We start from the raw sequence: 15,285 nt of genomic DNA, 5'->3' as shown, positions 1-15,285 counted from the left end.
CTGAACATTTTTAGAGAGTAATGTGTCTATACAGAGGATCCAGCTGCCGGTCAGTCCCGTTCTCCACTACAAAGGATGGAAGGAACCGAAGGTTGAAGTCAGGGTGTTCAGCCACCCAGCTGGGCACACAGCAGGGTCACAGAGGGTGACCCCTCCTGGCAGTGCTCCCTTCCAGCCCCCGTCCAGCCCTTCCCGTGGAGGACGACCGGCCCGCGGTGCCGGAGCGCAGGGCCCGGGCCAGTTGGCAGGCGGCAGGCCGTGGCTTTCCAGCTGCTCTCCGTGGCTGCGCGCTGCAGTTTTCGTAACGCGCTGGTTGTCATACAAGGCAGACATCTGATTGCAAGGCTTTTACAGTTCCAGGAAAGCAATTGGAGAGCCTGTAGGTAATGAAATACAACAAGCACAGAAACAAGAAAATCCCTCATTGTTCAGCAAAACTGGGAGCTGAGCTCTTTTCTTTTTCCACTTCCTTTTTAACCTGAAATCCTATCTGCAGTGTCATTCAAGCCACGTCAGGACATGGAAAGCTTTGAGCCAGCTGCTTCAGTGGCAGGAATGGCCATAAACAATGACATCAGAGAAGGTCTGGCTGCCTGTGCCGGCCCTGCTGCCTGGTGCAGATGTGCACCGCCAGGCCCAAAGAGCTCTAGGGCCTTGGTGAGTCCTTTTGCTCTGGTGTGACAAGGTCAGAGTCCTTTTGTTTGCTCTCCCAGAGGGTAGAGTAACAGGACTGGGCAAGAGTGAAGACCTGAGAAGGTGTTCGGAGGGAACTCAATGTGCTTTGAAAAGGGCAAAGCCACTCGCCTGAGAAATGAGAGAACTCGTGGCTCTTGGCTCCAGCACCATGGTCCCAGCCACGTCTCCCCAGGGCAGCGGCAACTCCACACACAGCCTTGGGTGGTGTCCTGAGGACAGCATCCTTCCCATTGACTTACACCCAATGTTCCTGTCCTTTTTCCATCATCTACAAGCCAAAATCTTGAAGCAGAAGGAAGACATGCTGGTCGGGGAAGACCTTGTGCTCTGAGCTCACATTTTCTCTACAGTGACACCATGCCCTGGTCACAGCCACGCTGGGGCTGGTTTCTGGGCTCTGTTATAGCAGCACTGGGCAGGAGCTAATTCCCATCTGCCACACTGCTCTGTTATAGAGCTGTCCAAACATCACTTACAGCAACGTTTGTCCCAAAGCGTTTTTTGTTTGTTTTTTTTTTTTTTTTCGCTCTTTGTTCTTTTCTGTTTCCTGCCCCTGAAAACATAATTCAAAGGTTTTCTGCAACAAAGCGCCTCGCTGCTGCATCCAGCCATTCAATCGAGCACATGAACTCAGCGACAGCTGGCAGCACCACGGCACTGCCATGGCACTCGGCTCAAGAGAGCACTGGGGCTGCCGAGGGACAGTCCCGGAGTCACTTCTGGTTTCAATCTCAGTTGTCCATGCAGGAATCCATGCCTTTTTTTTTTTTAATATATAATAATGTGCTGAGCTGTTGTTTCCTGGACAAGCTGTTTGTGCCCTGATGGATGGGTTGGGTGTGGAGCCCTTGCTGCAGGAGCTCCCTGAGGATGTGGGGCTGCCCTCTGGCTGAGCAGCAGGCCCATAATGATGCAGGAGGTCGGTGGCAGAGGCCAAAGGGGATCAGGAGTCTCCCAGCACCATTCCTGTGCCCTTTGCATCGTCTCAGCGTGGGCTGTACTGGCCCACAGGCTCTGGGTGCAATGCTGCAGCAGCTGAGTGTCTCTGGGGCTTGTGCATGACCCAGCTCCCAAGGCACAGCCACGGCCTCCATGCAAGAGGAGGGGACGCAGCGGGACGTGCTTCTCCTGCCTGTCCCTTCCAGTCCCTACAGCACCAGTTCCTTTGCTGGAGCAAAGCTTCTGTAGCTGGAGGTGCTGTGCTTGGCCGTGGCGTGTCATTGTTTAACAGCCTTGGAGCCGCTGAGTGTCATTCCTCGTGGGGACAAACATCCAGCAGAGCCATAAGCAAGTACTGGCCTTGCAGCAAAAATCAAAGGGGAACAGGGTTGCTTAGGAGTGAAGTCAAACATGCTTGAGCCCTTTGCTTTGGCTAGGGCTGGAGCAAGGGTCAGGGTGAGTGGCTCTGCGTGGCTGCAGCCCCCAGGTTCTCCTTCCCCTTCTGGAAGCGGTGCTGTGACCCCCGGGCAGCTCTGCCCTCCGTGCAGTCCTTGTCCTTCATAATCACTGCCCTCTGTGCACTCCTTTTCCCTCAGTACTCACGGCATCTCCAATGGCCCCAGGTTCAGCTGCTTCTGCCGCAGTCTAAACATCCCATTTTAGGGGAAGGTACGTGCTGGATTTTGTTGTTTGGGAGCTTTTATTGCTTTTTTTTTACCCTCATCTGCTATTCTGGTGTCCGTGACTCAGCCCACCCGATGCACTGAGTCCCCTGGAGCAGACCGCAGCCCTCCGGGGAGCCGGGCACCCCGCAGTGCGTGGGGACTCGCTGCCTGCAGCCCCGGGGCCGTTGGTCCTCGCCGCACGCCGGCCAGCGCTGCTCGGTCCCTGCCGCTCGGGAAGGCAGGCTGATCCCATCTGGTCTTCGTTTAGAGTTAATAGGAGTTGAAATGAGCCAGAATTTGAAATAAATCCCGTTGACTTGGCACGGTTTCTTTCCTGACTCAGACGAAGGAGACGCGCTTTCTGTGCAGTTACTCCAAGATTCCCCTCCTTATTGCGAGAGAGGATTTCGTTCCCCTCCTCTTCCACAACCCCAGGGCGTTCGTGTCCTTCAGAAGGAAGATGTTAACCCCTAGTGCTTGGAGGAGAAAAGAAAGACCTGAGCAGTGCCTATTAGTGCAAGTAGGAGTTGTACTGCCGGAGCGCTCTCTCTATTGCTTTCTTCCCAGTTGGCAGCCTCCAGAAGTGGCCAATTCTTTGGAGCGTTTTGGTGTCATCTGGTGGGAAAGCTTCCCAGATCCGTGGTGCTGAGGGCTTGCACTTCTCCTGCGCCTCCCACCCATCATTGAGCCACCTTTGGGTAGCACCTTTGTCTCGTGTGCTGCCTTAGAGATGAGGAAATAGGGAAGGAAGAAAAAAAAAGGAGAAAAAGAGAAATTCCCAGAAACAACAACTCAGTGGCAGTTCAGAGCAATCAGGCCAAACCAGAGTGGCTCAGAGCACATCGCACTGCTCCCCATGCAATTCTCTTTGCTGCCTTACACTATGAAACTGCTTACGCTGCTTAGAAGAGATGAGTCAAATAGACATCCCCATCCACAAAACCAAAGCTGCATATTTCAGAGCGACATTGCCTGCAGATAAGGACTTGCTCTAGAGCAGGGAGTTTGGGATACAAGGTTTAGTTTTGGATTCCACGCTTCAAGCTGAGGAACTCAACTGAGAAGGAAGTCATAGCGGTGCTTGCAGTAGTTTTTCCATCTGAGATCTTTTTGTAGGGTTTCCCAGTTTGCGTTTTCTTTGAATCCAGCCAGCCAGCTCTACCTGCGCTCACCACTTGGGTTCCCACAGGCAGCCCAAGAGCCTGTTGTTTCCCAGTGATCCCAGCAAAACCCTCTGAACCTTACAGTACAATCAGGTCTTTCTTCTCAAGAACAGTTGAGTCTTTCTTCTTTCCCAAACCCATGCAGGAGCTACTGCCGTGTCTCCTCCCCTTGCAAACTACTGCTAGGCAGAGAGATTAGGAAATGTGTTTCTTATAAATCCAAAACATTTATGTCTTCAAATGCCCGGCCCCAATAATCCCACTAATTTCCTGAGTGCTTGTGAGCTGTCCTCTATGGGGGGAGGCTTCTCTCGATCAAAGTTTATTAAGTAGAGGTTCTCATATGGAGATGTTGCTGAGCAGTAGGAAATGATATGGGGCTTTTTCATTTCCCTTTAAATGAGCTGGCTGGGCCTTGAACAATATGGGCATGGTCATCCTACGCTTCATGCTTACTACCCCTACTGCTGCTTTAGCTTTTCTGCCCTTCCTGCTTCCAGTGCCTCAAACTAGCACCGTTTTTTCCATCACCATTGGCACTTTCTTCTCTTTACTCCCTGGATGCATTCTGGTTCTTCTTTTTCTTCCTGCCTCACTTTTGGAAGAGGAGAGTGACCTCAGACTCCCTTTACTGACACCCAAAACACCCGAAAACATGCTCCACAGCAGTCTTGTAGTCCTGAACCTGCTTGAGATGGGATTTGGGAAGCTGTCTCGCCAGGTGCTGTGTCCTCCTAGAGCCTCCCTCCTGTGCCGTGCTTCAAGCCTGCAGGAAAAGAAGAAAGTTGTCCTCTGAAGTGCCAATAGCCACGGTCTCCTTGAGGCCAACCAGGCTGGGAAGTCTCAGAAACCATGTCCCGAGGCCTGGTGCATGCAGAGCGGAGCATCGCTACGTGCGGGGGAAGCCTGGGGCTGCACTGTAACCTTGTTTGCCCTGCTTGGGGCAGATATCCCTGCAGTTCAGCTTCCTCAGTGAGGTTTTCTGGATGCCTCTGTTTTCCTTACAAACTTATCGATCTGCATTGGACAATAAACCATCCACGTCTCTCCCATACGGGAATATCTAACGCTGAAGAAATCTTAAAAAATTGGCTCCTTACTGAAGCTGGCAATGAAATTTTAAACAAACTAGACCTAAGATGAACATTTTTGCTTTCCTCGGATATTTTGGCATACTTGAAGTCATGAAAAACTTGTAAAAACTGCTGCTTTCTGCTGTCCCTGGTCACAAGTACCACCATCTTCTGAAGATACCGATGTGTTTCTCCAGTGACAGGCACAGTGTGTAAAGAGAAATGGCCATTTAAAAATAATGCTGCTCCCAGAAGAAGCTTGGAAAGATTTGTTTCTTCAGAAAACCAGTGACCCAAAGCATACAACAAAATGTGTACAAACCCCAAGAATAAACATGTCAAGCGTTCAGTGTCTTGGCACACTAACCCAACTGATTTGTATCTAGGAAAAAAGAACCTGGAATGAATTATTGTTATGTATCATCTTTTCTGCATTTCTACCCCTTGTTGCTCTCTCTGCTAAAGGCAGCAGGAAGCCTGGAAACTTCACAGTGCAACGGAAAAGGTACCAAATGGTGCTGGGTTGCTGATGGATTTTGGAGACTCTGCATGAAGTGTCAATCCCGCTGAATTTGATTTATCAATTGATTTATTTTTTCCTGTTCTGGCCCCATTTTTTTCATCCCCGGACAGATGAATCAAAAGAACAGGGAGAAAGAAAACCTGACCTTTTTTTGAAGGCAACCAAAGTTGGTGCTGGGCTGGTTATTGCCCGTGTGACACGTGGCATGTGGTGGCACGGTGACTTCTTGGAGCTGTGCAAACCGCTGCGTGTGTGCCCTGCAAACTTCTGGGACCGCACCAAGCAGCAACCGCATCTGGAGCATCACAAGGAGAGATACCACATAGCTGGGAACCCCAGACAAATGCAGGACTGCCTCTAAACTCATCTGGGCAACATTCCTGCGCAGTTGGAGAAAGCACATCCAGGAAAATGAGCCATATGGTAGGCTTCCCGCGCACCAGCACAGCTCCGCTGGCCAAAGTCCTAGAAAGCGCGCTGGTGGAGCCCAGAAACATCCCTCGCTGATAGAGCTCGCTCCGCTCGAGGAGGTGGCTGAGGCTGCAAGATCCAAGCCACGTCTCGGCTGCCAGCGCTGCCAGCGTGGTTTGACCCATTTATTTACCCCGGCGATGCTTTTAACTGGCCGACAAGGGCTAGCACAGCGAGGGAGCCTGAAAGGAAGGGCTCTGTGGTTTACCGCGAGTCACTGCTGGTCGCTCAGCTATCGCTGACAGGAGGTGGAGATGCTGCCAAGTTTTGTTCTCCAGCGATGGAGAAGGAGCCGCACCCCGGCTGAAGGGCTCGGGAGAGCCTCCAGGAGTGGATGAACATCACTGCTCACCCAGGCTGGTGCATCAGGAGGGGAAAAGACAGCCCAGGAAGATTTCAGAGCCTGTATCTGTATCCCAACACGGAAAGATGAGCTGACGGAGCCCAGAGAGAGTGAGACCCTGTCTGAGCACTGCACAGTCTTCTATGGGTCGATTTATTTTTGTGCACAGGCCTTGGGCTGTCAAAGTGGGGTTTGGTTTGTGGTTTTTTTTTTTCCCACCTCTCTTAAATGACTCTGGCCCTGTAGCTGCAGTGCATGATTGTGGCAGGAACTTGGATGCTGGCAGATTTCAGGAGTGATGTGGGAATTTTGTTTCTCGTTAGGGAAGAGTTAAGACCCAAACCCATCTTCTCAAAAAGCAAAGACATTTTTTGGGTGCGGGGCAGAAGCACTTTTCAGTCATTGCTTCCATGGGAGATGTGTCCAGGTGGGGGGACCAGGCTCTACGTCCTGCTCCTCTGATGTCGCTGTGGGACGTCTGCATTTTTCGCAAACCCTGTAACACATCCTCGTCCTGGGGAGGCAAACACAAGTAGCATGGAAGTATTTGTTTCAAGAGATTTCACATCACAGCAATTCAGGAGCACGTCTCAGCGTGCAAAATGACTCTGCTGGAGAAGATCGACAGCTTGGCCCTCACCAGGGCCAGGAACAGATTTAGCTTCAAACGTCCTTTCTCCAATTTGCAAGAAATATCCACTGCCCAAACTTCCAAAAGATCTTAGAGCACAGCCCAGGGAGACCAAAGGAAAAAAAATTATTATGCAACTAATTGGAAATCCCAGTTGTGTCTTTGTTCATTCAGGTCTTGTTTTGACAGTAAACTTTTGTGAGTGGTACCACTGTTCCCTCTCCCAGTTTTCAAGCCACTAGGCATCGCAGTGTTCCTGCAGAGCAGGGTCTGTGAGCGTTCACATTGCTTTGCTGTGCCTCCAAGCACCGACACGTGGGGAAGCTGAGCGCCCTGGTACCCTGGCAGGGGTTGGGTTGGCTGGGTAGGGGTGGCCACTTCCCAGTCGGATGCTTTTGTTGGCGAGGATTTCTTTGTACTCCTGTCAAAAGTGTACATCGCGGGGTGACGCCAGGGCCTTGTCACCCACAATTCATCGCCTGTTGCGGCTGGGCAGAGTCTGTGGGAAACTAATCCCAAAAGTGCTCTCTGGGGAAGTGGCAGCACAAAACAGCCAACAAAAGCCCCGAGCAGACTGGAGAGGCAACAGACCAGGACCCGTGAAGTCCTCGCAGAGACTCGTCCTTTGTGAAGCTCTGAGAGTGCTGGCAAGGTGGGCTCTTGAAATGTTTGACTTATTTAAACGGAGCTGTTCCCTCGGGGGCAGTGAAGAGCTGCCACGATTCTTCAGGGCTATAATAAGCCTGAATTGCTCCTTTGTGTTAAGAGCAGGCACTCAGGAGGCCCGTGTTTGAGATCAGAGTGAAAACCCTCAGACATGGCCAGCTTTCCAAGTTGCTTTTGTTCACCTGAGAGACCGCTGCTGTCCTGCAGCATCAGCAGGGGTGCAAACGATACCTCCTTAACGGGGCAGGGGAGAGATGCTGTGCTGGTGTGTGGATGCTGCTGAAAAGCACGTGGCAGCTGCCAAGAAGTCTGAGTTATTTTCTTCAGTGATACTTCTGCTCGTTTCTGTCAAATCCAAAATATGTTGTCTGCCTTGCAGCCAACGGGGTCAAACATTGAAAAAATAATTTCCCTGGGCTCCCCAAGGAGAGTGTGCTATACTTAGCTGCTCGTCGCCGCTAATTTCGGTTTGTGTGTGTGCGAGGACAGCTGGTGGGGTGTGCTGCACGTGAGACATCCACGGAGGGGCACAGAGCAGGCCAGCGTTTCTGTCTGTCCTTGCTGTGGCTCCCACCTGAAGTGCTGCATCCCCGTGCATTTCTCGGTGCCTGAGCAGCACGCTGTGGTTTCTGTGTGCCGTTCCTTGCAGGGATAGTAACACGGGGAGATGGTTTCTGCATCGTGACCTGCGTATGGCAGGTAGATAGAAAATGAAACAAGCAAGTGTTTTGTCAATGTGAAAATAAAGAGGATTGCTGCTGAAGCAGTGGTTTCACTGCCATTGTTCTAAAACCCTCTAAAAAGTATTGATATCCAATTTGGTGCTTCAGCTGATGGTGAGGGAAACGACCCTTTGTGCAGCAGGGGCAGGTACCAGTTTTCAGTTCTTTGGGTGCTTCAAGGAGCACTGCTGAGATTCCCCTTCCAGGCCCTCGAGGACGGACGGACACACCAGGCGGTGGTTTGCCATCCCCTGCCTGTCCTTGCCATGTGGGGTGAAGATGAAATCCGCCGCCTTTCTGCCCTGCTGCTCTGTGATCACGGGGCACAGGAGTCCATGTCCACATGCTGCAGCAGCTGAAGAAGAAACTTGGCCATGCTCCTGCCAAGCACCTGGGAACTGTGCCCGTGACTGCCTCACCTCCTTGTTGGCTCCCTTGGGAATGGGATGGGATGGGAGAGGATGCTGTCAGGGTTGCAGGCACCAGGACCTGAGGACCTGGTTGGGACAAGATTTCTTTGCTTTCTCATTCCAACAGCTTTTTAAATCTTTCCTAGGGACCAGAAGGGAAACCAGGAAAACAGGGGGAAAAAGGCAAGCCTGGCCAGAAGGTAAGAACATCTCTCACTGATAACCTTTCCTCCTCTGGATCTCCCTTTTCTTTGCTCCTCTTTGATATTTATCTGCACAAGTTGTTTTGTCCTGCGTTAATGTCTGTGCCTTTGTTCTGCAGGGCAGCAAGGGCTACCAGGGGCAGCTCGGCGAGACAGGAGCTCCAGGGAAGGAGGGGCCGAAGGGGAACCAAGGCCCTAAAGGATCCCGAGGTACCCTGGGACCTATGGTGAGAAGAGCTCTGCAGATGGTTGAACACAACACGCAGAAACGTGACTGTGCTGGGCACGAGCCCACACAAAGCCCAACAAGGGCTCCAGAGCAGGGAGAGTGAAATGATGCTAGATGGGTTAAATTGACCAAAAGAGCTTAATGATTGCTCTGAGCAGCAGAGGAGACTCCACAGTGGTGGTGGTGCCCGTGAGCCCAGCTCACATTGCAGCATGGCGCTTCTTTACAAGTCCCTAGACGAGCTGAAGTACTGGGGATTTTTTCTTGAGAAGGGAGTGAGCTGATAAGCTATTTTTTGCTAAGATCTTTCCCTTTGAGACTGCACACTCATGGTAAGAGCCGCTTCCAAGTCAAACTGTGTTGTTAAAAGGAACTCTGCCTTGGACTTCTGCCCTGCTTCTACACCCACTCTTGATATAGTTATCTAAAACACTTACAGCAAGAAGAAATACAGCATGGGAAAGGGTTTGAGTTGGGGCTTGAAGGTAAGGTTTTCAGAGAGAACAACTCCGTGGCAGAGAGGGAAGAAAGTTAATTTGCTTTAGGAACGTAAGACAAGCAGGTGTGGTCAGCAGCAGTAAGTAACGAGCACCTCCTCACGCGTGGCAGGCTGGTAAGCAAACTCGTCGCAATTTTATATGGTAGAACTTAGTGAAAGAGCAGGAATTATTTATGAACCGGGAATCGCGGTGATGTTTCAGAACAGTAGCAAATGAGTGATGGAGTAAGGGTTCTGCGGACAGTGTTTTCCTGTGTCAAAAATTATGGCCTCCCCATATATCCTCCCTTAGATTCGTTGGCAAAGCCTCCGTGGATTATTTCACAAGGAAGCTGAGCAGTGTCCGAGCAGTGTGTTGGGCTGAGCACGTCTCTGCAGTCTGTCCTGAGGAAAGAGCTTCCTTCCACACTAAATGGGATTATCTGGGAAGGTTGCTCTTCACTTTAACCTGATGATCTGGTTAAAACCCTTTTGTGCAGATTGATAGAGATGCAATGAACAGCTTTTGCAATGCCCTCAGCACAACCCAGAAAACTCCCTTCCCGGCCTCAGAACCCACACCGCAAGGTTTCCTCCCTGCAGTTTAGGATTAGGTCATGCGTGAGGAGGGTCTCGCTGGTGGACTTCCTAGCACAAAGCCAATTTGGGTATAAAGCGAGGGTGTTTCAGATGGCTGCAGCAATGCTCCCCAGCGGCCAGGGGAGAGGGTGGCCGTGCTGAAATGCTCCCTTGCTGTGCTGAGCTTTGCTTTGTGCAGCCTGGTGTGTCCTCTTCCTGCGGCTGCACGCACAGGCTGCTCTCATGGTGCTTTCTGTGCTTGCCTCTCCAGGGTGCTCCGGGAAGGATGGGTGCTCAGGGGGAGCCCGGCTTGAAGGGTTACCAGGTAAGGTTTTTATTTTCATCCTCTGGCTTCCAGCTCTTCTGAGCTGTAACAAAACTGCCACTGCAGCACGTGGCTATGACTTACTTCTGATCTGAAGTTGGGTTTGGTTTAGTTGTTTTTCTAGTGTCTGTTTGCACCGTGTCAGCTTCTCCAGATCCAGCCTGTTCATCTCTGCCATGACCTGCGTGTGCCTCCACAGCTGGGGTGCACAGTACAGGGCTTGTGTGAGCTGTCAGGAAACCAGGCAGGACCTTTGGTCCAGCAGCTCTCTCCTGTCTCCTCACTTGCTGTCTGCTCTCTGCAGGGACATGCAGGACCACCAGGGCCGATTGGACCACCGGGGCCAAAGGGGGAGAAGGTAAGCTGGCGGTGTAGCCATCCGGTCTGTCATAAACATGAGCCAGCGCTGCTCTGCTGCTGCAGCATCAGTTACAGCCTCAGCACCAACGCTCAGCCCCAGGAGGCCTGCACAGCGCAGTCACACAGGCCACAGGGACAATGGTCATACCCTGCAGCAGAAACGCAAGCTGTGTTCTTGAAAGAGGCTCGTGCTATAGCCATCTTCAGCAGGAACAGCACTAGGATTGCTGTGTCTCAAAGCTCGTGCACCTCCAGCCCACCCATGCTAAGATGAGGTTATCGAAGCGGGGCAGAACCGGTCTCCATCACCCTTGTCCTGTTTCCCTCCACGCTGCCGTGGGCCGAGGGCTCTGACTCAGCCCAGCTGCGGCGAGGGGGCTCGGCGAGGGGTGCTGGGCTGACTCAGAGCCCTCCTTCCCTTTCCCCGTGCATTTTTCCCCTTCTGCTGAGTCAGCGCGGCCGTAACCAGTTCAGGCTGGAGAAGTGACTCACGCCTTAATGGTTTCCTGCCGGTGGGGCTGGCTGCCGTGCTCCCAGGCCAACCCAGCTGGCTCTGGCCCTGCTCTCGGTGCCGCTGGAGCCCCTCACGTGCCTGCAGTAGCAGCGGTGATGCTCCCTCCCCCAGCACAGGGAGGGAAGTGGTGGTGATTGGGAACGGGCAGCCGTGGGGTCCCAGCAAAGAGGAAAGATGTGCAAACTCCTTCTGCTCCTTTCCGTGTGTGGCTGCAGATGTGCGCCTGCAAGCAGGAGCTTCATTGCTTGTAAAAGGAGTTTGTGGGACTCGGGGCAGAGATCCCGAGGCCACGTCCGTGCTGGGCCTTTGAGTGCATCCTTTCGGTGTCAGGACACCCTGTTCGTGCTGCTCCTCTCACTCTGCCTGCAGGCTCCTCACGCTGGTGGCCAGGAGCTTTTGTGCTCCACCAACAAACCTCCCGTGTCTCAGAAACGCTGCAGTTCCTGCTGCTCTTTCTCCTCTCCTGCCTCTGTCACACCCGTGGCACAGCAGCAGCCGGTGGTGCTCCTGCTGCTCAGCACCTCCATCACTGCCTTGCTGCATTTCCACCCTCTGCACTCTCCAGTGCAGCCTGGCCAGAGGTTTCTCACTGTCTCTCTGCTGAAACTTGAGCATCCTGGCAAAACACTGGGAGCTGTGGCAACCAAGAGCAAAACTGCCACTGGCTTTAGAACAGGAGGAGTAACAGATGTGCAGACAGGTATCTCTGTTGAAACTGTTACTGCTGATTTTTTTTAAATCTCTCCACATTTAAATTTGCCATCTTGAAAGCTCCCATCACCCCAAATCATTAATTTGAAGTGCTTGGTAAGCTGTCTCCCCTTCACCAGCGCTGCTGTGACAGAGCTGCCTGTGTCCCTCTGCTCACCCAGCTGCAAGGAAACTTCACAGCCTGCAGCTCCTCGGAGATAGCACGGATCTTGTGTGGTCAGAGCGCAACAACGCTGTGCAATAGCTTAACCATGAATGATAAAATGGACTCTAATTGCAAGTATCCAAGCTGAAGCCTGGCAAAAACTCCAAAGCATCTCATGCATCTGCTGAGAACAGTAAGGCCTGTTAATGACCACGGAGAGCCAGGTCCTGCTCACACCGTCCCTGACGGACAGCAGGTCTGCTGGCACGCTGCAGGGAGAGCCCAGCCTCGTCTGCTCAGTCTCCAGCATCGTTTCCTGCAGCACCCAGGTTCTCCACAAAACCTGCATCTCAGTCTTCTTATCCATCCTTCCTTCTTATCTCCTAAGAGTTGCCTGGACCTCAGCCCGAGGACAGACAGATTCCTCCCCTCCAGACGTCTGTAACCTCGCGCACGCGTGCGCATGTTAAAATGGAAGCCTGGAGCTGGGAACAGAAGAAGAAACGAAAGTGGGTCCGTGGCTGTTCTGTGAGCTTTAAGCTGTGTGGTAGATGTAGGTTTGCTGAAGAAAGAGGATACAGGATGGTGGGGAAGGCCTTCCCTCCTGCAGAGCAGAAGGTGGAGTGGTGAGAGGCATTACTGTGAGTCCAGCTCCGCTGTGCCATCCCAGCCAGCTACTCTGCTGTGTTTAATACGTTTACAGCTCCTCAAAGAGGCCTTGCTCAGAGCAGACGCCTGCACTTGGCAGCTGCTTAAAGCAGTCCAGATGGGATCCTTTTAAAAATTACAAACTGGTGTATCTCACTTTGGGACAGGAGCCAACAACAACAAGCCTTCCCTTCTTCTCCATGCATTTTCCATTTGTATCCCAACATGTTTACTTTGCTGCCCTTTACTCTAACTTCTTTTCACTGCAACTTTCCAAAGAATTAGTGCAGACCTTTCATCTCCCTCTCAAGCAGCTGAGGCATCAGGAAGTCCTGGAGGAGCTCAGTCTCGCAGTCCTAGAGCTCACCAGTCCTGCAGGATTTTCTCAGAAGACAAAGGACAAAGTGGCAATAAGACACAAAACTTCAGAGAGAAGGTCTGTGAGTCCTGATGCTCTTCAGAGCTCCCCAGAGCTGTAAGCTTTCTTTGTGTTCATCACACCCATCTCAGCTCCCAAATGGCAAGGTGTTCACATCCTGTTTGAGCAGAAGCAGTTGGTGCCAAGACTTCTGCGCAGTAACACGTATGCTGGGATTTATTTATTTTCTCTGAGACTTGAGAAATGGTGGCTTTGTTTCTCTTCTATCCTACACTCCTTTGATAGTGACTAGAAATTAAATGAGCTGCCAGGTATTCTGCAGCTGACTTCAGTCGGTGAGTTCATTAGCACTGGAAACTTTGTTGGCAGAGCCTGTTAGGCATTGCTTTTCTTTCCCTCTGTTCTGCCACCCAAATCTCTCTGTCCCTATTGCTCAGTACTGCATTCTCAAGCCATACTGACAGTTTCTCCCCATATATTTTTTTTATTATTATTATTATTTTACCAAGATACCTCCCCCCAAAAAACAGGCAAGTAAACAGTTCATCACCCAACACCTGATCTCCTATGGCTATGTATAACCATAACCTGGGATTATATCTGAAATCCTGGCAGCACCCATCCAACAAATGGTGCAGCAGCAGAGAAAATGCCACTGTCATCAAGCACGTAATGAAGAGAGGTGCACTGAGCTCTTTGCTGCCTGTTGAGGTTAACTGCAGGAGATTTTCCAAATCTCTAGTCTCATTCTACCAAGCTGCAAATGTCAGTCCTGGTGCTCAGCACCATGAGAAGTGGCACAGCCCTGATTCCAAGCTGTGTGCCCAGTCCCTGTGGAAGCCAAGCCATCGGCTCCATTATCAGAGCTTTTTCATTGCTGCTCCAGTTATGCCATTAGCAGACATCATATATTAGCAACGCACCCCAAAAACCTTCTTCCAGAGAAATTCCCACTGAGAAATTGCACAGGCACCTTACTACCAGCAGCTCCAATTCAAGCAGAAGATGAGAGTCGCAGAGAAACAGTCAAAGATGGCCATAAGCACACCAGCAAGAGCTGATGCAACCACTGGAAATCGCAGAAGTTTGTGGAAGATGCGTGCCTGCATAGCCGTGTGGATTTGGATGTTCGTTTTGGATGTTGACGCATACCAAACAGTCCAAACACAGCAGCTCCACAGTGCCAGAACCCCCCAGACCTCCTCGCTCCAGTAGCTGCAACATCAAAGCGTGAGATGCATCCACGCTAAGGAGCCTGAGCGCCAGAGACTGCTTGATAGAAAGTAGCCAAAAACTGAAGGGGAGCAAAGAAACAGCCATGTCTGAGCAAGACTCCAGAGAAAACAGGACACCATGACCCCAAGTGACTTACACAACTGAATTTAAAAAAAAAAATAGTTTCTGTTTTGAGAGTCTTGAGGGATCTCTCCGTGGATGTTTTAGAGAGACCTCAGTTATAAATAATCCGGGTGATGTTATCTGCCAGCCAAACCATGAGCTCTGAGCTCCTGCTGGGGAGCATCCCATCGATGAGCAGAGCTGCTCACACAGCGAGCGTGAGGGACCGACCTTCTCACCTGGTCCAACGTCAGAGAAGCCCACGGTGGTGGCACACGACCAGGGAGCCCGTCCAGACCACCCCCGTTCCCTTGACAGCCCAGGCTGCTCTCAGTGAGGGTGGGGAAGTGCTCGATTAAAGAGTTTGGTTTGACTGTTGGCAATGAAATTCAGAGGCAGAAAACTGTTTCCCATATTGTCCTAATTACATGCTTCTTGCTTAGTTTTAGGAACTGTTGAATATAACTCTTTGCACCTGGCTTCTTAGTGGGGATGGTTAGACCAGGCAGAAACAACCACCAAGAAATTAGGGAAGTGATGTGAACAGTCAGGGTACCACAGGATGTGAAACAAATAAACAAAACAAAACAAATTTAGACGTTCTTTGGATGAGCAATTAGCAAAATCAACGCAGACTTTGACTTACATGCCCATGATATGAGAAGACTGGATAAGATCTGTACAGAAACATCTGCCATATAAGCTGTAATCTATATTCATACAAGTATTTTTACTCACAGGGAGAACAAGGTGATGACGGGAAGGTCGAAGGCCCGCAGGGACCACCCGGAGACAGAGTAAGATGTTAAATCCCATCTCTAATCAGTCCTGGCCTGCTTTTTGCCAGAGGACTAGTTGGGTTGCTTCCTTACTTGTAAAACACACATAAAGCCATCAAGATTCTGTGGATAAGAGGAGTGTTAACATCTAACTTAAGCCTTTTGTTGTGTTGTTGTAGGGCCCCGTTGGTGACAGAGGAGATCGAGGGGAACCTGGAGACCCTGGTTATCCTGTGAGTCTTTTCCCAGTAAATGATTGTCTTATTCCCAGTGCGTGATTCAGAAATTGTAGTCC

The 15,285-nt window shown here is 51.2% G+C and overlaps 1 protein-coding gene across 9 annotated transcripts in view; it reads left to right on the top strand.

Annotated features, from left to right (window-relative positions):
• Nucleotides 1-15,285, top strand: part of COL27A1 (collagen type XXVII alpha 1 chain) — a 197,486-nt gene that overhangs the window by 167,248 nt on the left and 14,953 nt on the right. For all 9 annotated transcript variants that reach the window (XM_084494237.1, XM_084494233.1, XM_084494231.1 and 6 more), the window contains 6 exons: nucleotides 8,449-8,502; nucleotides 8,625-8,732; nucleotides 10,063-10,116; nucleotides 10,421-10,474; nucleotides 14,952-15,008; nucleotides 15,170-15,223. In XM_084494237.1, coding sequence (XP_084350363.1) covers nucleotides 8,449-8,502; nucleotides 8,625-8,732; nucleotides 10,063-10,116; nucleotides 10,421-10,474; nucleotides 14,952-15,008; nucleotides 15,170-15,223 — 381 coding nt within the window. The remainder of the gene's footprint in view (nucleotides 1-8,448; nucleotides 8,503-8,624; nucleotides 8,733-10,062; nucleotides 10,117-10,420; nucleotides 10,475-14,951; nucleotides 15,009-15,169; nucleotides 15,224-15,285) is intronic.

The sequence above is a fragment of the Aythya ferina genome, assembly GCF_964211825.1.
Source record: "Aythya ferina genome assembly, chromosome: 20".
Classification (NCBI taxonomy): domain Eukaryota; kingdom Metazoa; phylum Chordata; class Aves; order Anseriformes; family Anatidae; genus Aythya; species Aythya ferina.
This window is presented reverse-complemented; position numbering and strand designations above follow the sequence as displayed.